The sequence below is a fragment of the Chelmon rostratus genome, chromosome 18 (genome assembly GCF_017976325.1).
Source record: "Chelmon rostratus isolate fCheRos1 chromosome 18, fCheRos1.pri, whole genome shotgun sequence".
NCBI lineage: Eukaryota > Metazoa > Chordata > Actinopteri > Chaetodontiformes > Chaetodontidae > Chelmon > Chelmon rostratus.
Window position 1 is genome coordinate 21,160,397 of NC_055675.1, and position 22,632 is coordinate 21,183,028.

General features: G+C 41.2%; 1 protein-coding gene across 1 annotated transcript in view; it reads left to right on the forward strand.

Moving 5' to 3' along the window:
• Positions 1-4,737, forward strand: part of col12a1b (collagen, type XII, alpha 1b) — a 130,657-nt gene extending 125,920 nt beyond the window's left edge. The window contains exons 77-78 of the mRNA XM_041958233.1: positions 87-257; positions 3,817-4,737. Of these exons, the coding sequence (XP_041814167.1) occupies positions 87-257; positions 3,817-3,938 (293 nt within the window). The 3' untranslated portion in view covers positions 3,939-4,737. The remainder of the gene's footprint in view (positions 1-86; positions 258-3,816) is intronic.
• Positions 4,738-22,632: the final 17,895 nt, after the last annotated feature.

Consider the following 22,632-nt stretch of genomic DNA (forward strand, 5'->3'; position numbering starts at 1 on the left):
CATCGACCTCTGATTTATTTCCTTCACTTTCACTTTCCTGCACTTTCTCATGATTACTGATCTGAGTCTCTGTGTTTTTGCACCAGGTCCACCAGGAGAAAGCAGGACAGGATCTACAGGCCCTCCAGGCTCCGCTGGACCTCGCGGTCCCCCCGGACGTCCAGGGTACGCCGGAGTCCGCGGGCCTCCTGGACCTCCTGGATACTGTGACTCTTCTCAGTGTGTCGGTATTCCTTACAACGGGCAAGGATACGTAGGTACGTATCAAGTGCACGTGATGCATTAGCTCGTTGTTATGACATGAATATAAAAAAAAACATCTCAGAAGTGCTAAACATCGCTAAGAATCAGCTGGAGGGGATTTCAGTGTGGGACGAAATGCTTCACACAGGAAGCTGTGAAGGAACACTCCAACATTTTGAGAGGCTCGCCTACTTCCTGCCCACTCACCCAGTACAGAGAAAGTAGGTCCAGGATCTGTTCAGCCTAGCTTAGCACAAAGCCTGGATGTGGAGGGGGGGAGAAAAAGAAGAAACAATTTCAAAGATGTTTGATATCTTGATAACTAGTAACCAATCCATCCAACAGTCACTGCTATGGAGAGTATGAATATGGACACTTGGAATCTAAAATATGTCCATAAGATTGTCCCTCATTTAAATAATGATTGAGCCAATGCAGACAATATTTTATACAGTACAGATAAAGTCCTTGAACCGCTGCTTCTGTTGAGACAACTTTTAATATTTAAGAAGTTCAGTATCGATTTCAAAAAGAAAAAAAAATCAATTTTCCTCTGGATGGAGCCAGGCTAGCAGTTCCCACCTGCTTCCAGTCTTTGTGCTAAGCTAGGCTAAACATGGAAGAAAGGTGTGCTGCACATCAATCCCTCTAAAGAGCTCCTGATTCCTTTACCTGGACCAATCGCTGTACACAGCCTGATCCGTCCCTCCATCTGTCTCCAGTTAAAGGCCTTATACAGTGCAGTATAACAGTGACCTGACAGGTTCAGTTCACGTCACTGTGTCAGGTGGGACTACTCAAACCTTGGTCAGTTTTCATTTTGAGGCACATCAGAACTGGAGTGTTTTGATGTAAATAGAGGATTAGATGAGCAGAGACATTCATCTGCGTCACTCTTACGTTTTAGTTTTTACCATATATGCTGACAACGTACAGTACAGCACATACAGGTGTGCTATCTATGGGCACAGTCTCAGTATGGGACTCATTTAATGTTGTATTCTGATTACTGAGTCTGGTACAACCCAAAATCACAGAGTTCAGGGGCCTGAAGTTTCCCAAAATGTTGGAATGCCTTCAAATGAGAATTACAGCCTCGGTCACACATGTGCGAAAGCAGGCGAATTACCATCACCTGTCCAGGTGAAATTCATATCAAAGGTCACCAAAGTTGAACTCCATGCGAAGGGAAGAGGCAGATTTGCTCCCGTGCTTCTCTGATTTAGCACATGTGTGACGGTGCTGCTTGTGTGAAGTCTATAGCCGCTGATGAAGCTTGAAGTTGCTGAAGTTGTTTATTCGCTGTCCTCTGCTTTGACCTAACTGACACCTTCCATCCTCTTTGGCCTGTTTCAGGTTCACCATAGTAGACTTTCTATGCCGCCTGTGCTGCTTTCACTGACTTCCTGAAAAAACAAAACTCAAAGTCCTGTTACTGCAACACTTGCTCACACACTCTAGAGCTGTTTCAAGGATAACCGCCAAAGGAAACCATTAACAAACTTTGCTGAAAAACAACACCAACAAAGAGGGAAACCAGTACTAACAACGACTCACAGCCAGTAGAACAAAACCCCACGAGCAGCAGCGCTGATGACACCCACCTGTTTAGTGGCCTGTTTGCATCTTGAAGCCAAAGACCAAACAAAGAAACGCTGCGTTCAGTGGAGGAGCATGCACCAAACAACAACAACAAACAACCCAAACAAATACTAACAAAGGTGGATTTGTAGCAGAGAAACAACTACCACAGCATCACCAGCAACAACAGCAGCAACAACTCTGTTAACAGCATTTCTCTCGAGGTGACATGTGTAAATAAACTAATTTGTGCCTTGTAAATGATGTTTGAATCAAGTCCACTAAATTTAGTTTTTAACATCTGTAGTTTTAAAGCTTGTGCCTTGCAAACAACAACCTGCTGCTTGATGAATGCCAACAAAAACGCCTCTTTTTTTATTTTTCATTTTATTTTCCTGCCCATGTGTTTGTAGCTGTTTTGAACTGCTCAGGGCCAGACTGAATCACTCCGGGGTTAGATTTGCCACTTCATGTACAAAAACAAATAATCCAGCTTTTTTGGTTTGGTTTTGTTTTTTTTACTCTTCTCCCCAAAGCAGCTATACTGTATCTGAATGCTATGAAATACTAACAATGCAATCCCAAAGAAGTTTCTCCAGACTGGTGGTGGAAGAACTCGATTTTTATGGAGTTTTGTCTCACGTTGTTTTATTTTGTAAATGACTGAGTTGTGGAGAAATGACAGCGCTGATCACACAATAAAATTTGACTAACACCTGAACTCCCAACATCAGCAAAACAAGAAAAGCACTGAGATGTCTACCAGAGGCGTGTCCACCCCCACTGAATCTGACAGGTTGATAATCATTAAGTGCACTCCTGCAAGATATTTCTTTCTTTTAGCATCAATAAGTCAAAAGCTGTTGCTTTTAAAAACATTATCCTGATATTTTATGGGATCTTATGCTGATATTTACTGTATAACTCTACTGTATCATTTCTATATTATCACAATAATCTGCTGCACCAGCAACTGCTTCATCATATCTATCTCGTTAGTTTCATAAAAAAAACTGCAATGTTCAGTTGTTCAAATGTTGAAATTAGAAATCGGACACAAACCAGTGACAGGAAGTAAGAGACAGATAGTTCGATGGAAAAGGAGAAAGTGATGTATGCTATCACCAGTTTGCCAAACATCACCTGGTTTTATAATTCAAAGATCATTTATACTGAGGTGAAGATGCTGTTCATCTTAGGCTCCATCCTTTACAATACCTAATTAGATCTAATTAGCTTTCAGCATGTACATGTCATCATGTTGTCCGAAACCCAAAGCACAAAACAAAATCTTGAGTTTCATCTTCACTTTACATTATAATTTATACGTATTGTACAAACTGATTTACGGTAACTCCAACACCGCATGGGCTGCAATTTATGATTATTCTCACTGTCATTTAATCTGCAGATTATTTTTACAATTTATCAATGAATCGTTTGGTCTATAAATAGCAGCAAATCCTCACATACAGTTGTGAAGCTGATTGCTAAAAATGTGCGTTTGGCATTTTTGCATTAAAAAATGACACATAATTGATAAGCAAAATTTTCTGTTGATTAACTACATGCCTCAGCTCTAGTTTGAACTCACACACAGCTGGAGCAACAGCAAGCTGGTTAAATGCAAAAAGGGCTTAAGATACAGATAAATTAACAAACATCCATTAACTGAGTGCATGAAACAAGCTAACTTAGCCAAGATATTGTTGTTAGCTTAGCTTGTGAGCGCATCTCGATCTGTTGGTCGCTCCACAAACACCCCTTCTTCCTGCTTTAGCAAACATTCACAAACTAATGAGAAAAAAGGGAATAAACAGAACTGTAACACCTGCTGAGACAGTCCCTCAAACATCCCTGAACATGCTGTGGACACGCCCCTGCAGTCAGACAGAAAAACTCAGCTTTAACCCGTTTCTTTTAATGCATGCTGAGACAAACAGAAAATTTGTCAACTTATGCTCAATTGGCCCAAACGCTATCTCCGAGCAGGCCAATTCCCTCCTGAGCCCGACACCCGAGTAGTCCCGGTCCCCGAGGAGGATGATGTGTCGCAAAACCAGCGTCGAAAGAGGTCGCTATCAAGAAAGGCATCCAATTGGCCAACATCATAAGACAAGCCATGTTCTCTTTTCTTTTTTTTCCTTGTTCAACCTGTGTTTGTTGTTGGATTTATGCACATACATAAACGAAATGGGGTTTGACACCTCGGCTTTATTGGAAAATACCTTTAAATGACTTCAAACGTATGTGAATATTCACTGTTGTGGCAGGTGAAGGGCGTGGACGGACGGAGGGAGGGAGGGGCGACCTACGTTAAAAAAAACTAAGACTCCATGAAAAAACCTGTGAGCTTTCTTTTTTCACTTGTCTTTTGCTTGTAACATATTTGCATCAGGTTTGTATTAACTCGCAGCATTGAACCGTGCACTCATTGTAACAAAGGTAAAGAAAAAGAAAGATAATGTTTGTTCACAGCGTCGGGATATCGGCTCTGTCCCACTTCATCCAGTACGTTAAATATAATCCTTCTCAGTCAGTGTCGTCTTCTAAGGAGGTTCAGCTTCATAATGGCAGTTAAACACAGCTCTCATTTTGTATCTCTAAACTTGATATTTATCAGTTTTTCCTTTATTCCGTCACAGCTAACTTTAACAAACGTGGAATTGCATGTCTGTGGTGTATATTTAGTATTGTTTTGTGTTACATTTCATTTTGTTTTAACCAGAATATAGTTGTCGTCATTCTTGTCATTTTTCTCAGTATCGAATGCAGTCGAAACCTGCACGCAAGACTATGGAAATGGTGTTGCTGCTTCATGTTTGAACTGCAGATTGTGAATTCCACAGCCTTATTTTCTTATTTATTTCTGAAAACAGAAGAGGCATTTTTCAATAAAACTACTGAAAATTTTCACTTGTGTGGTTTTTGTGAGTCCCGTTCAGTTACCTCAGGGGTCTGCAGAGACTCTGAGGGCCAGAGGTCACTATAAACCTGAAACTGCAGGTCACACCAGAGTGGGCTGACTGGGGGGGCACTATAATTGACACAAAAGTAAACTAGTGGGGCACTTGGACTGACCTGAACTCCACCTGACTGACACGTAGAAAAACTAGAAAGGACTTGGGGCCAAATTAAAAGCCACCTGGGTTCCTATTGCAGCGCTTTGATCTAATATAGCAGGACCTGGACCACGTTGTGGAGATCTTACACTAACTCAAAGGGCACTGGGGTCAAATAGAGGGACATTCGGGCTGACTGAATGGGCATTATGATGAACTAAAGGAGCACCCAGTGAATTAGAGGGAACTTGGACTGATTGGACCGGCACCTGGGGGAACTTGGGGTCACGTAGACTAACTTTGGGGCGATCAGTGAGGCACATGGACTGAAAAGAGGGTCGCTGGCTGACAAGAGCGGAACTTCGAATCTAGATCTGCAGTTGAACCAGGAAATCTGGGGGTAGTAGAGCTGTCAGGACACACACGGACTGACTAGAACGGTAACTGGACTGACCAAGTCGCTTAGATCGACACTCAGAACGACAGGCTAAGGTACAGGCTAACCAAGGGGAACTTGAGCTGATTGAGGGCACTCGTGATAGAGCAGCACTTGGACTGACTAGCAGGACACTTGGATCACACTTGAACTGACTTAACGGGCCAAACTGTCTAACAAGAGCCACACTTTAGTGAAGCACTTGGGGGGACTTGGACTCGGCCCCAACTAGAAGAGCATCTGGACCATTTAGAGAGGCATTATGGCCAAACACTGGGGGCCTTGAAGCGAATAAGAGACGCTTTGGTTAGCCTGGGGGGTGGGGGGTGGGGGGTGGCATCACTGGACTACGGTGGAACCGGAGCAGCTCCAGAGCTCCTCAGCTCCAAACTAGTGATAAAAACCACGCCTGACCAGGCGGAGACAGATGAGTGTTGGTCAAGTGGAAGTTCAGCTCTCAGAGCAGGGCATGCCACTGTGTTATTTCTCCTCCATCCTGCAGTGGAAACTTGGACAGACATTCATAAATGGGGCAGTCAGGAAATTGGGGAAAGTGTCTTAAAGTGCTGTTCTCTTCAGCCTCTTTGAATGCTTGCGTTTTTTGTTTTTTTTTTGTTTTTTTTTTTACGACCATGAACTCCGGAGCTGCTGAGAATTAGCTAACTCCTCTGGCCTGACTCGCTCACTGCTATTTTCTCTTCAGATATTTTCCCCCTGAATCACTGCCACAAACATAAAGCCTAATAGCTGGGCACATGAGTGAGACGCACTAATCATCTATAAGCTGTAAACATCACATCTCCACCATGGAAACACCTCATCATCGGAGTTCGGCTGCTCAGATGAGTTCATCTCTACTCAAGTGTGACTCATCTGTAGCTACCAGTTCTAATGCGATGATCCCTTAAAGACACTTCAGATTATCAGAGAGGAAAAATCTAAAATACCCGCCGGCCTCAACATCACGTCTGCACTCGTGTTCTTTCAATTCTGCATTAGTGTTGTTCTATAACTGAATCCTCCCCCTCCTGATTTTCTCCACTCAGGTGCTTCAGATTAACTGTTTAAAGGTGGTAAAGAATATCCAGAGAGTTAAAACATGCTGTTGCTTAGTGATGCTTTCACACAGAGCTGCAAAGTGAAAAAAGATTAAACTGCAACTATCTGGATCGCCGATTAATCTTTTAGCCATTTTTCAGAAGCTAGAAATTAGCTGGTTCCATCTTTTCAAATCCAAGGAATCCATCATACATGATGGTGAATAAAACGTTTCTTGGTTTTGGACTGTCGACTGAATAAAACAAACAATTCGAGCATCACTTGGGGTGGCTGTTAACGGCCGTATTCGACTTCTTTTTTGACGTTTCATAGGCCGAGCGATTAATCAATAGTAGGACGAGTGGATAGCTGCAGCGCTCCTCTGATAGTGTGTGAAGGCTCTGTGTTTTTCTGGACCATGATAGTCACCGAGAAGGTTTATTGATTCAAGACTAAACAACAGCTTTTACATATTTTCCTCACTCGTTGAGTCAGAAAACACAGAGCAGCGACCACAGCACAAAGACAACAAGCGCAGCAGAAAATGTCATATCTGGTGTTTTTAATCAGGAACCTCCTGCGGTCTAATTGGAACGGGATGAGGACGCAGAACAGCCTCGTTTCCTCCGAGAGTCGGGCTTATCAGCAGCTTTGAACTTCTTCCCTGGACCTTGCGAAAGAATCCAAGCTACGATTCGATCTATGATGGTGGCAAAATTCAAAACATATCTGACCGTGATGAGATGTTTCGGGACATTGTTTTAGTTTAGCTGCTGCCAACTGAATGTCATTAGGAATAAACTGGAAAGTGCACGCACATTCCCCTCATCCTGCTGGGTGGAAATTTGATTAGAGGACCGAAGGACACTGGCAGCAGAAGCAGCACTGAGGACAGTTTCATATTCCGCTTGATCTTTATGTATAATCAATATGAAGCAACAGGTAGCCTCTGTCTGACACCAACAGCAGGGCTGCAAGCATCAACATCACACTGTGTGCACGGGCGTTCGTCACATTACGGGACGCACGACGTCAAGTAAAGCAAATCAACTCAACTTTTTGCTGCTTGATACAAAATGAATTCTCATTTTCCACGACTAATCTACAACAGAAGTCGCCTGACATCACATGATCTGGTCCAATTTGAGGGGTCTACACATGGAGTCTGATCAGTTCCCACTGTGCTCAGGTGAAGCTGCACTGCTGCACTTTTTAAAAAGGAAGGATTTTCTGTGATTGTATGCATTCTATGTACTTTATTTTTAACTTTATTCAGTTGGTTTTATTTTCCATCTACTGTTAAACAATGTCTTTATTTTCATCCTTATTTTTGCTCTTATTATCAAGTGGGTCTTATTTTCCATCACTGTTCCATCCCTGTTTTTTTTCTTTTTTATGTGAAGCACTTGGTGCATGTGATTTCGTTGCTGTGAGGCTTTAAACCACTTTGACACTTTGCATGTCTTGTATGAAAAGGTGCTAATAACAAATAAAGATTATTAATATCATCATCATCACAACTTGAAAGTGAGTGCTACCTGTTTTGGTTGTTTGGTTTGATGACCTGAGTAAGTGCAGCCCTTCACCACAGCACACAGTGAACTGATCACTGTGCATCCAGAGTCAACCAATCACCTGCCTGTACTCATGCATGTGACGCGGCTGCTGTCACAGATAATGACGCCTCGACGCTCGAGGCCGCGTCAAAAGGAGACGGCTTTTGAGCGTGTGTGGCCTTAATCTTCCACCACGCAGATAAAGAACAGAGAACAGCATCAGATTACATGTGAGTAACATAACTGCGACACAACTGGGGAGATATTAGATGATCATGTCAGTTTAAAGTAAATTACGGTTATTAATTGTATATCTGTACACAAATAACACACTGGATACATCTGGTAAAATTTCCTGCACGTCTCAAACTGCAGTATGACTGAAAAACCAGTATCACAATGTTAGCACTCATGTTCTACAAATAAACACCACATTTCCTATAAGCCCTGTTGTTTCCGGTTGCAACGAGGCTTTTTGCTTCTTTGCTTGAAGGATTTCCTTTTGACTTTTTTAAAGTGGATGAACATGAATATCTGTTGGACGAGCCTCCAGCATCTCTCACAGTCACAGGTTTGTCCAATCACGGCTGGATGGAAGAGAAGCTTAAAACTAGCGTGACTCTATATGTGGACTGTGTATATTTCAATGACACAAGAATCAGTCAGCTGATAAAACAATCATCCTATCATAGCTTTGCAAGAACGTATGCCATCTCTCTGAAAAATGGCCACGAGTGTGGAAAAGACTGATGCAGCTGCCGCAAGTGAACTCAGGCTGTAGCGAACAGTTATCATTGACAATTAATCACAAGATTATTTTCTCCATTAATTGTTTCCTCAATAAAATTTCAGGAAATTGAATCCATCAGAACGTCTGAAAGCCAGCGGCGTCCTGTTCTGTCGGACCAGCAGGCCGAGCGTCACGCGTCTGCAGGACGGACGTGTTCAGCTGCAGCTTGGAGCTCGCGTGTCCTCGTCTCACATTTGGTGAAAATGATCCAACTCTTTGGAGTGACGCCTCATTTATCAGCGAGGAACTCCCTGATTGATGGAGCACGGCTGCTTAACAACAACACGGCAGTGGAGTTTCGTTCTGTTTTCAGCTGCACAGAAGGAGCCCAAATTATCTGGAACACATGACGTTAAATTTTTATACAATCAGTCCAGATTCGTTTAATGACACCTTACTGAGATGGGGGGGGGGGGGGTCATGTTGAGAGAAGCTTTCAGTGCAGCTTTCTGTGTTTATATGTCGCTGTTAAGTGTAATAAAAACTCATCCTCCTGCTCGCTTTTTAGCAGAACCATAAACTAAGAGAGGCCGGCTGGCCAGAGGTGACCTCATGGAAAGTCTGGCAACAGCATTCGCTCAGTCTGAGGTGTCCCACCAGCCACCGCCGCTCAGAGACTAAACCAGCATCACTCCTGTCCACAACTACAATATTTATGAAAGGAGTTTTTTCCAGTCAGCGCTGACAAACATGATAAAGAGTCAGAGAGAGACACGACAGGACGGCACAGGTTGGAGTGTGATAGAATGATCTTATTGGCTGATTCAGCCTCAGGTGACGGAGTCGAGGAATGAACGTTTTCACAAGTGCACTGATGATTGTGAATCAATGGCTTCACCCACTGAGCCTTAACTCAGACCCAGTCAGTGTGTCCATCTAGTGCTGGCCGGCGTGCTAACATGCTACATGCAGTCATTTCTGTACTAATGGCAAAAAAAGTAAATTCACTCATCAGCTTCTCGTCTCACTGTGTCACCTGACAGAAAACCTCTGAAACCTCCTGAACTTCAGTGTGACATTAATGCTAAAGCATGCTAAAGATTAGCATGTTCCACAAACACACATGTATACATTAACATGTGTACATCACCGTTAGCATGTTAACAGTTAGCATTATTAAAAAACTACTTTTAACATGTTAAAAGTCAAAATACAGCCTGCAGTAATATTTCATGTGCCTGTCAGCATGCTACACTCTTTATGCTAATAAATATCTGGAAGTTAAACACGCTATCATCCATTCTCTCTCAGTGGAGTCTCTGCTAAGTTGTAGGACACAGGACCAGTGTCCACCCAAAGTGACCCCATTCACCACACTGTCCGTTCTATCACTCAGACGCGATTCAACTTCATGCTGTCTGGCACGCAAAGACGAATTCTGAAACACCTGGATGTCTTGATTTCTGTCTACCTGTGTATCATTTAAACAGAGTTCATTTGAGATGGGAGAAGCGAACACTTTGATGTGTGAAATGTTACTGCTATTAACAATTCCGGTTCTTTTATCACAACACTTTAAATGTAATATTTTACATCTTTGTTATACAGTCTTTTTATACGTCTTCTTAAGCAGCTGTTTTGATCCTGATTCTGTTTAACAACTAAGAATATCACATAAAAGTATATTTCCACTGTCACAGAGACACCAGCAGACATTCACAGGTTTGGATTTCCAGATCTTCATGCAGATCCACTGTGTTCGTCATATTAAACCGCAGAGTGGACGTTATGTTCCTCTGAGTGTCCCTGGACAGTGACTGCTTGTTCTACTGAGTCCACTCACGTCTTCGTGTTAATGTTATGTTCCACCTCTGGATCATTATCCAACAAGACTAAACGTCCCGTCAGGCTGTAAAGTTCGTCACACACCAGAGCACAGAATTGTTGAGCGACGGAGAGAAAACTTGTGTCTTTTTCATGTCGGTGAATAAAAGTTTCATTGCCCTGCTTGTGCCCACGTTTTCTAAATTACCGAGTCCAGGGAAGGTCTGTTGTGTAAGCTTGTGGCTTCTTGACCTCTTCCATCACATCTGTTTCTATTATCTCTTTATATCAATAGATGTGTGTGCAAATAAAAAATGTCTGCACAGACATTTCTTGTTAGGGATCAGTCAAAACATTCACTGATGAAGATATACTGCCAGTCAGCATTTCTGTTAATTAAATCACTGCTGCCTTCAACACAGGAAGGAATCCCTTAAAACTAGAACAAGTCACCATGACATGTCAGAATCAGCTGGATGTGGAGGAGACTACTCACTCAGAGGCCAATTAGGTTTTTGACCCACAAAAACACCAACACTGAAAACAAGGTCAAAGGTCACCAGTGTCCATTGTTCTACCACAAGGTTCCTTCCAAAGCAAATCCCTCCCGGGACACTGACAAGACTGGGGACGCTCTGTGCTCAACACTAAAAAGGCTCCAGAAGAAGCAACTTAAAAACTGTGGTCCTCAATACACGACGAGCATCTGCTACGGAAACAACACGAGGCACTGAAGTGTGGGAAAAACATTTCGCTGCACAACTTCAAGGAAAATAAAATGGAACCAAGAGATGGAAATCCTTTTAAAGGGAAATGCTTTGATTAATGACTTTATACAATCAGTTTGTTTAAATTAGCTGTTTAACAAGCGATAATCACTCACAGCTACGATATGCATTTTTTTCAGTTTTAACTCTAAAAACAAAATAACTGCTGGTCAGAAACAGCTTGAAGATATTTGAGCTCAGTCCACAGAGTTTACAGAACATCTTAAAACAAATGAATAAATAAATACTGTAAAAAACAGCGACCCTGCAGTGGATCTGGATCTGGATCGGTCTCTGGTGTGGCAGCAGCCAGCAGCTCTCAGACAGATGCTGACTCTGCACTTAGTGGGAGATGTCGTCAGTGTCACTGGAATATCATGAAAACTCATCAAAAAGGAAAAAAAAATCTGTTTCCATAAACTGAACGATCGCTGCCGTCACTGTTTCCCTGGAAATGTCAGCAGACAACGTGGGCTCACTGTGGGTCCTGCGAGCAAGGCATTCAGCCCCCACTGTGAGCCTCCTTCTCTGAGAGTAATACTGTGGAGGTAATAAACTTCCTGTGTGGGTCTAGAGTCTGGAATTTTCAACCAGAGTAAAAGTAGAAAATAGGGCTTTATAGTGTTTGATTACCAGCAATTAATCAATTAATACATTCTGAAAAGCCATTATTCGCAATTAAGGTTGACAACAGCTTCCAGCATTCTTGTTTGAGCCCAAAAAGCATCTTTTCCTGAAACTAACCAGCAGTTTTGGTGCAAAAGGTCATTTAAAAGTTCAATTATTTATTCATTTGTCATTTAAAAACACATAAAGGAAACAATCTATGGCCAAATTTCATAAAATGTTTTTATTTAATTCACATTATTTAAATAAAATTGAATTAATCCAGACAAGAGACAAATGATTTACAATAACTAAAATAGATTAAATAAAAGAGAAGAAAAGACCAATGGTATCATGTTAACTCTAATATGTATTAAATATGCAGTGATATACAATAATCAGTATTGGATATTAAACAGAATTAACTGTACATTGAATTTTTGTCTGTTCTGTAAGACTTAAAGATGCTAGAATGATATAAATAGTATGCACAATCATTTACACTGTGATGCCTGGAGCTTTTTGGTAAATGTATCAGGTATTAATTATATTATTAGCATTATTTGGGTGAAGTTACACTGTGCCAGTATTGATCATCATCATCACACCGCCCAAAGTGTGTGTGCTTCACACTTGACCTCATCATCAACAGGCTCTGCATGTGTGGACGCAGAAACAATGTAAAGGGCAAACGTGTTCAGCTGGATGAACCACTTCAAACTTTAAGCTTTATTTTATAAAAAATAAAGCTTTTATGTCAAAAAACATACAGTGAGATCCAAAAATGGACGTTTTGGCTCCAATCAGAGATTTTAAACTCGACCTGTGAGATTCTGTGTTTAAGAAAGTTTAGGATTCGATCACAGTTGGTGATGAAAAAAATAAAGACGAGGTGATTTAATGATGCAAACGCTCCAATAAATCCACATGATTGTTCAAACTTTATGATCAGCTGCAGCTCTTATTAGATAAGATAAGTTTCTGTGTTATGTATTTGGGGGTTACGGCTTCTGAAAGCTTTTCTCTGCTCATCCATCGGTGCAATAAAACTGCCTGAGACCTGACCCAAAGAAAATGTCTCCTGGCACATCCTGCACTTCCACGACTGATAATCTCTAACGAACTTTCACTAGATGAGCCGAATCAGCAGCTGCCGCTCGTCCAAGGAAAAGTCAGACGATCTGCAGAGGAAATTTAAAAGTTCGGTTCAACATTGAGATTTATTTTTACGCAAAAAACCAAGAGCTCCTCCAAATCTGATAAGGCGGCGTGGTTTACGATCACACGGTCGACGCTCTCTTCCCGGCTGAGATGCTTGTATGTGGCACAGTGAATGATGACAAAGCACAAACTTACGTTCTGAGGGCCGCTGAGTCGCTGACGAGCTGAATTTGTGCGTCTGAAACAACACAGATGGTCGTCACAGTGAGCGAAACTTTAAAGCACTTCGTATCATTTTAGAGACACAATAAAAATATTCATATGTTTCATTTGCTTTCATGGCTGCAGGCTGCCTGGTCTTTAAAAATCCTTGTTATGCTTCATTATACTTTGACTTAGTCGTATTTCGCATGAAAATATTAGATGTTGCACTTCATTTATTTAAAACCTACAGTTACGAGGGACTCTGCAGTTTATGGTTTTACATTCAAAACACGACACGCTTGTGGAGTTTGATGCTTTGTTTCAAACTAACCAACTGCACATAAAATAGTAAATGAATTGCAAGTGGTATAAATTGGTTCCATTTCTACAGAGTTTAAGAATAAGTCTGGTGATATTCTCGATATTTCTTCGAGTCAGCAAGTATTGTGTATGTGTGTGTATCACAGCCTGATATATCTTCTTCCTCTGAGCCACAGAGCTCCACTGTTGTCCAAAAATGATTAAAAACACATCAATGAGTCACACTGCTGCACTGGCTGACATGTTCCTTCATTAGCATAAACACACACACTGTGGCTTATTTAGACTCAATCTCACACACACACACACACACACACACACACACACACACACACACACACACACACACACACACACACACACACACACACACACACACACAGTCCTGCTGCACCAAATACTCACTGGAGCACCAAATGTGGATTAATCCGCTGCTGAAAATAGTCCCGACAAATACACTGTTTCTACCTGTTTGATAAGTAACGGCAGTAACATTTGATAAAAACTATAATTAGCATCTGCTTTAGAAAATGACTGAGACTTTAATACTGTAATATTATATGTGTGTGTGAGTTTATTTCCTCTCAGGATTGATTTCATGAGTCAAAGCTCTTGAAAGTAATAGATGTAATATATTGAATTATAGTTTCAAAATTCACTTTTGTTGTCGTTGGACTATCGAGTGGTCTGGAAGCAAAACCAGGTGTGAAGCAGCCCAAACTATTATGTCTCTGACTTCATGCCCGTGGAAATGTGGCATCAGAGGTGAGTTTGTCTTCAGTCTGAGAGGAAGACGATGGACTTCATTAATCTGCGGCTTCATCACAAAAACACAGTATTCATTTTCAACAGGCAGGCCAATGAATCATTTTTTCATTAGTTAATAAAGTCTTTCAATGGATTTACTTTAAAGAAGTTTCATTGGTTTGACTGTTTAAAATGAACTGTGAGACTGCAGCTGACAGTCTGAGGTTAAAAAGCTTTATTCAGTCTTGTTTTTTCAGTTGTCCCTGTCAGATAAGTTCATGGGCTGTGGGGCTGCAAATGTGGAAAGAAAATACTTGGTTTTCCATTTGTGGAGGCATCACAGTCCAAAATGATAACGGATGTAAATCCGATGTTAAAAAATAAAACTTGACGAGAGAAGCTGCTGCCAGCAGGTGCACGAGTCTTTGATACTGTTTTCACTGGTATTACATACGGATGTGATACAAGCTAAAAACAGCCACGAAGAAGATGAAAGACTGAGAGAAGACACTGAAAGAAAGGTCAGACCACTCTGTCCAACGCTGTCTGAAATAGAAAACGTTCTATTTGCAACCTTCAAAACATACAAGTGTATCAAATAATTTACTGCTAGACTCAGAAATCTCCCTACACGTGCTGACAGTAAAGTTCCCGACAGGTGTGGTCAACAAAGGTTAAACAAGGATAGCGTCAGCAGATCATGCTAACTACTTATGCTAACTATCCTCTGACTCCACCTGGTTACTGAAGCCATGACCTGTCCTCTTTGCAGGGACATGAGTCCAAACTGTGACAGTGAAAACAGAGACTCAGGAACTGACCTGAGCTCTGCAGAGGCATTTTTTCACTGCCATTATTTACTCATGTTCGTGTGGCAGAACAAATATTCATTATTACCATTCATGCATCAAACTGAATCAGCTTTGAATTGCTGTATCTTATTGTTACAAATTCATCTGTATGGTTCATGTATCAGATCATGAACTGTGTATCTAGATGAGCATCAAATTGTCTGGGAGGGAGAGGCTTTTCCAGATCACAGAAAGGCTGTTTGGATTTATGTTTTGAAGCCTGAACAGAGTTCAAGGTTGAGATTTAAAACATGCAAAAATTACAGCAACAAAAAAAACTAAGATTACAAAACGAATCCTTATCTCCATTTTACTCTGAAAAAGCTCTGGAAACTTGAGCCTTGGACGTGGTCTGGATGACCCAAGACACTTCAGATTTGACTTTGGCTTCTGGCCTCTTTTGTCTCTCCTGCCTGGAAAAATGCCAGAGTTAATGGTCAGCACCTTCATCTTTTGATATATCTGAAGTATAATAACTCAAGTCCAGATTGAGCTTCTGTCTCCATTCAAACTGATGAAATCATGAAGAACAACATGAATGTGCTGATAACATCAGTTACTGAACATCTTATCCTATTATGAACAGAATGTTGGTCTCCAGTCCAGATTTTGACTTTCATCCCCAGGAGTCACTGAAGGAATCAAGGATCCTCTGATGACTGCCACATGTTCCCTCCTCTCCTCTCTTTGGAGAGGATGTTTGTGTCCTGAAGAATCGAGCTGCCTCATGGAGACACTCCCCAAGTGTCTCCGCATTGAAAATCAACCTCAGGCTCAGAGGTGTAGTGGTGCATATATAGGGTTGGGTACCAAAACCTGATGCCAATATGGCACTGGTTCCTGCAGGACAATGTAGGGCCTTCAGCTGTTCAAGGATCAGGGTCACAAGAGTCTTCAGGCAACAGTCACTAAAGCAGTGTCCTCTCCATCGTTCAATGAGTCCAGAAAACAATTAAGATCTACAGAAATCTACCTTCGATCCCATCAAGACAAGACCTTGGAGGAGGTGGTGGTGGTGGTGGTGGTTGGGTTTAGCAGGACACCCTCCACATATTGGCTGCACTTTCAGACACAAACCTGACTTTTGCTCCCTGCAAGCTTCATGGATGGAGTGTGAAATGGATGAGTATCATTATAACACTCATAGCGAGCTAATTGGGCACACACCACCACACATGTAAAGCAAACACAGCACAGCACATTATAAAACTTTGTCAAGAAGAAAAAACATCTGGAAAAGTTGACAAGAACACCTGCCATGAGCTACAGGTGGAGACTGATCATGGTAGAGGAAGTATTGAGATTCAGTAAAAGTAGCAGTACTGCAATATAGAAATACTCCATTACAAGCAAAAGCTGTGCATTGAAAATGGAAAGTATTATTAGCATAATATACTATCAAAAGTAAAAGTAATCAGGGCTCCAGAAAAGCTTTTTCCATTAGTAGCACTGGTGCCTCCAACTGAAAGTTTTAGCAGCAGCACAAAATTTAGGAGCACCACTTAAATCAACAGACAAGACATTTCTATTTTTTCCATCTTAAGTGTATCACTGATAAATGCTTTGGTAATAAATAGAAAATTCACATAAAGTCACAAAGTGAAGTAGTGCTTTAAGAGAAAGTCATTTTCCATGACCTTCTACAATCATAAACGTTGTTTGTTTCCTTCCTTACTGGGACTCAGGCTGTATGTGCAACACACAAGTGTTTGTGGTGGGAAAGAGGATCTGCTTTGTTTTTGCTTTGTGTATTATCATAAGTATTAGTCCGTTATTAAATTCCTTGTGATGCTGAATATCACACACAGAAACACTGAGGTGTTTTTGAGGAAGTGTTTCAAGAGTCCCATTGAGTGGGACAGACCCCTGGACAGACTTCATAAGCTAACTGCTATTAGCGCCAGCATGCAGTGACACTCTGATGTACAACAGAATGTTATGAATGATTATGATTACAAAATAGATCTGGCAGTTATAGTTTGCTCTAAAATATGGAGCTTTTGGCAGAGCATTAATTTAATAATGCTCAAATGTATTGTACTCCCCAGGGGGAGGGAGGGGAAGAGAGGAGCGAGTGAGTGTGAACAGAAGTGTAGACATGATACGACCCTTTCTAAGCCGAGTGTTACTCTACAGTCCTTTGCTTTAAAACACATTTAAAAAGTTGTATGAAGTCCTGTCCTCTCGGTTTCAGAGCAGAGCAACTGAACGCACACATTACAGATCTGAGGTGCATTCAAGGACATTAGCACAAGGATTTTATACTAGTCTGACTACTGGTTTATTTGATATTATGAACACATTCATGTTCATGTCACTGTAGTAGGTGAGCTGGCTTTTTAACAACAAGTAAACAAACATAACCATATACTGAGTATTGTTTGTAATGAAAGCCACAGTCTCTCCTGCAGCTCCAGCACTCAGCCCCGGAGCACAGACCTCCTCCAGGTTTCGGGGTATTCGAGGTAAACAGCTGGCTTCTCCTCCTGCAGTTGTTTATGAGTTTTAGTTTACAGCTCATATAGGATTATACGGCAACTCCAATAAATGCTGATATTAAACAAACAGAGAGTGTTTAGTGGCTGTGTATTTTGTCCATTATCATTTACGGCCCCCCGTCATAATCTGAGGGAAGGCTGACAGACGCCTCGCATTCCTGCCTGGTCACAACACTGAGACTGTAAATTGACGTGACAAGCTGCAGGTAAACACTCTGGGTTTTATTTCCCAATAAAATGTGGTTACAGTGATTACAATAATGTTTTTTCAGTCAAAAGTTTTACGTCCACTTTCCATAAAGAGCAACTGGCAGATTGAGCGGTCCTGCTGTAATGAAGTCCCCTTTGGAAAGTTGAGTGTACATGGATGAGTGTTATTCCACCAGCTGCAGTCACTGAGAGGAAAACTGCTTCTAACAAACCATGAACAACTGCAGCTCAGCCGCTAAACATAACGGTACATACAAATCTGTGTTTTTACAACCAACAGAAAGTTATTTACAGTGGCGTCAAGTCAGGAGGATTCATGTTTGTTTTACCATCTGGGGGGTATTGACTGAATATCTAAAAAAAACTACTGAATGGATAGACATGAACTCTGGTACAGATATTCATGTTCCCCACAGGATGAATCCTTACGATGTTCATGATCCTGACTTTTTATCTTACACTGCCAGGAGGTCAAAAATTCTACTTGTCCAACACATCAGTTAATGATACTACAGATATAATGTTTGAATTTTAACACTAACAAAAGGTGCATCCCATTGTTATCATGCACATTTTCAATTTGTGCATTAAAAAAAAACCTGAGTGGAAACATCGTTTTGGCCCAGTGGAAGACATCAGATCTCTGTGGTGCAATGAGGAGACTGTACACGTTGTATCGCATTTGCATGGCTAATGCGAGCTTTAGAATTAGGGCTGCAAATAATATTTTGATTATCACTTAATATGACATTATTATCATTACTATGATATTTAAAAGTGAAAAAGTGGAACAGTGCCTGTCCCCAGTTTACCACGCTAATTTGCATGCATGTTAGCATGTTGGTGGCAGCGCTCACAGTTGAGCCTGACAAGCTGACCATTCACAACATGATCTTTCCTCGAGTGCAAACCTATGGAGAAACTACAATGAAACGATGCGGATTAATCAGTTAGTTGACTGACAGAACTTTAACCGACAGCTATTTTAATAACTGATAACTAATCAAAAAATCTAAAACAACCTGATTCAAGCTTCTCCAATTCGAGGATGTGCTGCATTTATTGACCATATTTGACAGTAACCTGAATATTCTTTTTTATTTTGAATTTTGCATTTTTTATTTTACATTGCCTTTGCTATTGTTATTTTTATTGATGCTGCCTGTAACACCAAATTTCCCCAGCTGAGGATCAATAAAGCTGATCTTATCTTATATTTTTGGGTTTTGGACTGCTCATCAAGCTGTCAGTAACCTGTTGCTTCTTCTGCAAATTGAGTAAAAAGTAGCCAAGACACATGTTGATTGTGGCTAACTAAGACAGCTATTTCCCCTCTGATTAATGAGCTCTCGAAAAATCCTTCAGAGTGCAAAGATCATTAGTGCCTCATCCCTCAAAAACACACACACACAAAACAAAAACCCAGCGAGGATGCTCAGCTCTCCCTCTATGGCTTCACTGACAGCTGGTTCCTGGAAAACTGTGAGCACAAAGTGTGAGCAGCATGAGTCTGAGCTGACAGAAATATTAATCCTCAAGCATGAAGTTTTGGAAGGATGATCAGAATCTTCCATCTGTAAAACGTTTTAACGAAAAATCATGAAAAGATTTAGCTAAAATATAAATATCATTTGTAATTGTAATAGTATTTTTTAAAGAAACAATGCCATACATAGCTTCTCCAAAGTGACGATTGTCTGCTTTTCTGTTTTATATCATCATAAACGGAGTTTTGGCTTCTGAAGTATTGGCTGGACAAAATAATAAATTTAACAGAAACAACATTTTTACTCTTTTCTGTCATTTTGGAGGAAAAATGATGACATGACGAATTGATAATGAAAATAATGGTTAGTTGCAGCCTTGAAGAAAAACGCAGACAGCAGAAAATCCAAAATGATGGCGAGGGAGAACACGAATGAATCAAGATCGAGTGGAAGACTAAAGGCGCGACAGGAAAGAAAAGGACTTCACTGAACTTTGGCCAAAGCTTCGGCTGAATGTTTAATGATCCCAGCATGTGGCAAATCCTTATATTTCTGGTGATTTTAGTACTTTGGGTTCATAAGTACAAACAGTGAAACGCAGAGTCATGTTAGTCATGCAGTTTCCCAGAGTCACAGACTATAAAACGTCTGGTTAGTACAAGTCATGTGTTCACGCTGTGACAAGTGGGTCAGCGGTGGGAGGCCAGTTTGGGTCAAACACATATTACTGATGCGGTTCAGGTCTGAAATGTGAGGCTTGTTAGTGTGTGGCTGTGTGTGAAGGAGGCGTTACATCACTCTCAGCAGATGTTTTTGTTTTCAGTCCAACCTGTTATCTCACCCTGCAGCCACAGAAGAGCTGTGCTTCAGTTTCATCAGTCTGGAGCATTTTGCAGATTTTGGTAAACAGAGAAAAGCATTCATTTGAACCAGATGGGTTTTTACCTTCAGTTAAGTTGGTAAACCCTAAAGCTTTTCTTAAATTGTGTGTATTTTAAAAATTCTAATACTCGTTATTCTGCCCCAGATCTCCGTACTGTTCGCCTCTTGTGTAAGTTTTCAGTCTGGCTGCGCACACTGCTGGGATTTCAATCAATGGTGAAACGTTTACAGATCTGGTTTTACTTGCACTGGTGCCTGATCACCACCTTCCTCCTCTTGTGTGTCATTACACCCTTTCAGAGAAGTGATCTGAGTGATTAATGAGCTTCTTCTCCGTTATTCGCTGGCTATTAGGGATGACTCATGCTCACTGGTGACAAACCTACAACTCCATCCAGTGAGCGGGCTGATATTACGTCAAATGATGAGGATGTGCTGGCTTGTGTCAGGTGGGACGTCAGAGTTATGTCGTACGGTGTGAAGTCTAACAGAATCTAAAGTTTCAAAGCTGGAATACAAAAACAGTTTTATTGCATTGTGTTCTTTGCTCCAGGGCCCACTCTCAGTGTCTTGTGTACATTCAGTTGCCATGCATAGTGTGACAGAAAACAACAACAGTGAGGCTCTCTATCGTCCCCGTTTCCTCTCCTGGACTCGCTGCCAAAGGCAAAGAGCCGACCTCGCAGGAGAAGCCGGCTGCTGAGTCCCTGCAGAGGGAGCTAACGGAGTCCAGAGCAGCAGTCTGACGGAGGGCAGCACCTCGTAACCTCCTGATGCTGCAGCTGCATCATGGACCTGCCGCGGCCTTTTACTGACTTATATATTTAAAAAGTCAATATCTTGTCCTCTTTCAATTTTGGTGCTACATGGAAAACAAAACTACTGCTGACACAATTAGTCAATTAATGGAGTCCTTCAACAAAATGAATAAATCCCAATCATTTCTGTTCTGTTTTTTGTCCATGATTTAGAAAAAATACAAACAAAAAGTGTGCCACTGTCAAGAAGAAGATCGGCCCTTCTGGCTGTGAGGCCACGGCGCTAAATGCTGAGCCCAGCCACCATGCTGCCCTTAAGGGTGTAAGTGTCCAGAAAAGGTTGAGAAACTCTGATGTGCGAAGGCCAAGACATGATCTACAATATAACATTTAGAGCAGCAACAAGTACAGACGGCACATAAAGACTGATGTATATCAGCACCAGTAGAACAGACTAATTAAAGCAAGGAAATACAAAAAAAGGAAGTAATTTGCAATCAGCGATTTTAAAACAGCACACAAAAGTATGTATATGTTCTTCATGAGACTGTTATTTCCTGATTTGTATCCTTTAGTTTACTAAACTATTCCCCCATGACACGGACTGAAAAAGTTGGATAACATTATCTGCAATACTTTCATCTAAATACAAGAGACAAACAGATGTAAGCACCATGTAGAAGGACACACTGCTACAAAAATGGGTCCTAGTAACTAGTGCAGGATGTATAAGTCATAAGAAGACAACTGACAGCACTCCACAGAGGCTAAATTATCGACCGCATGTCCAAACAGCAGGTGCACCAGTCAACATGACTGCAAAATTAATATCAAGAGACCGACATTATGACAACATCTGCCAAAGCAAATATTTGTCATTTTTGGGATGAAAATCATTCAAAGAAACAAGACTATTGGCAGAACATTTCAACATTAGCCCTGAAATATCCAGACTGGTCAAACTTTTTTATTTTTCAGCGACTCAAAAACCCTTAAAGGAAATCTTTTAAAAGATTTTACTCACAGGTATTCATGTGCTATTCTTTTGTGTCTGTGTCTGTTTATTCTGCTCACGGAGGACACACCTGGCAATGAGTCTGCACTCTCTATGTGTTATAAATAAAGACCAAATGAAAGCATGACTCCCGCCCACGGTCTGATTAAAGAGTGGTTGCATGCAGATATCAAATCTCCTGGGGAAATTTGCTTTTTGGTCTGACAACCTTCATTTTTGTACAGCTCTCATACCGGTGGAAAAAAAACAGCTGTTAGATCAGCACAGGATAGTAATTTGGAGCGTTGCAGGAGTCGCAGTAAATGCCAGATGTTGCACTTCTCTTCCCAGCATGCACTGATTTTTGTCTCCATGATGATGGGCCGTGTTCTGACGCCTCCTCTTATCCTTCTATTCCACTGAAAAACTAAAGCTGCAGCTGGGACAATGTGAGACACAAAAATCACTCAACATCTCAGCCTGAATCAGAATCATGTGTATTGTGCAATGTAGATAAAATCCTTTATGACGGATTGAGGTATGTAACTTGAACTATTTGAAATATTAATATATATTGTGATGTAGTTTAAGTGAAATCTAGTGGGAAACCGTAAAGCAGTCCTGCTCATTGATTTGCATTGGTCTAATTGGTACAATGGTTTAATACACTCAATAC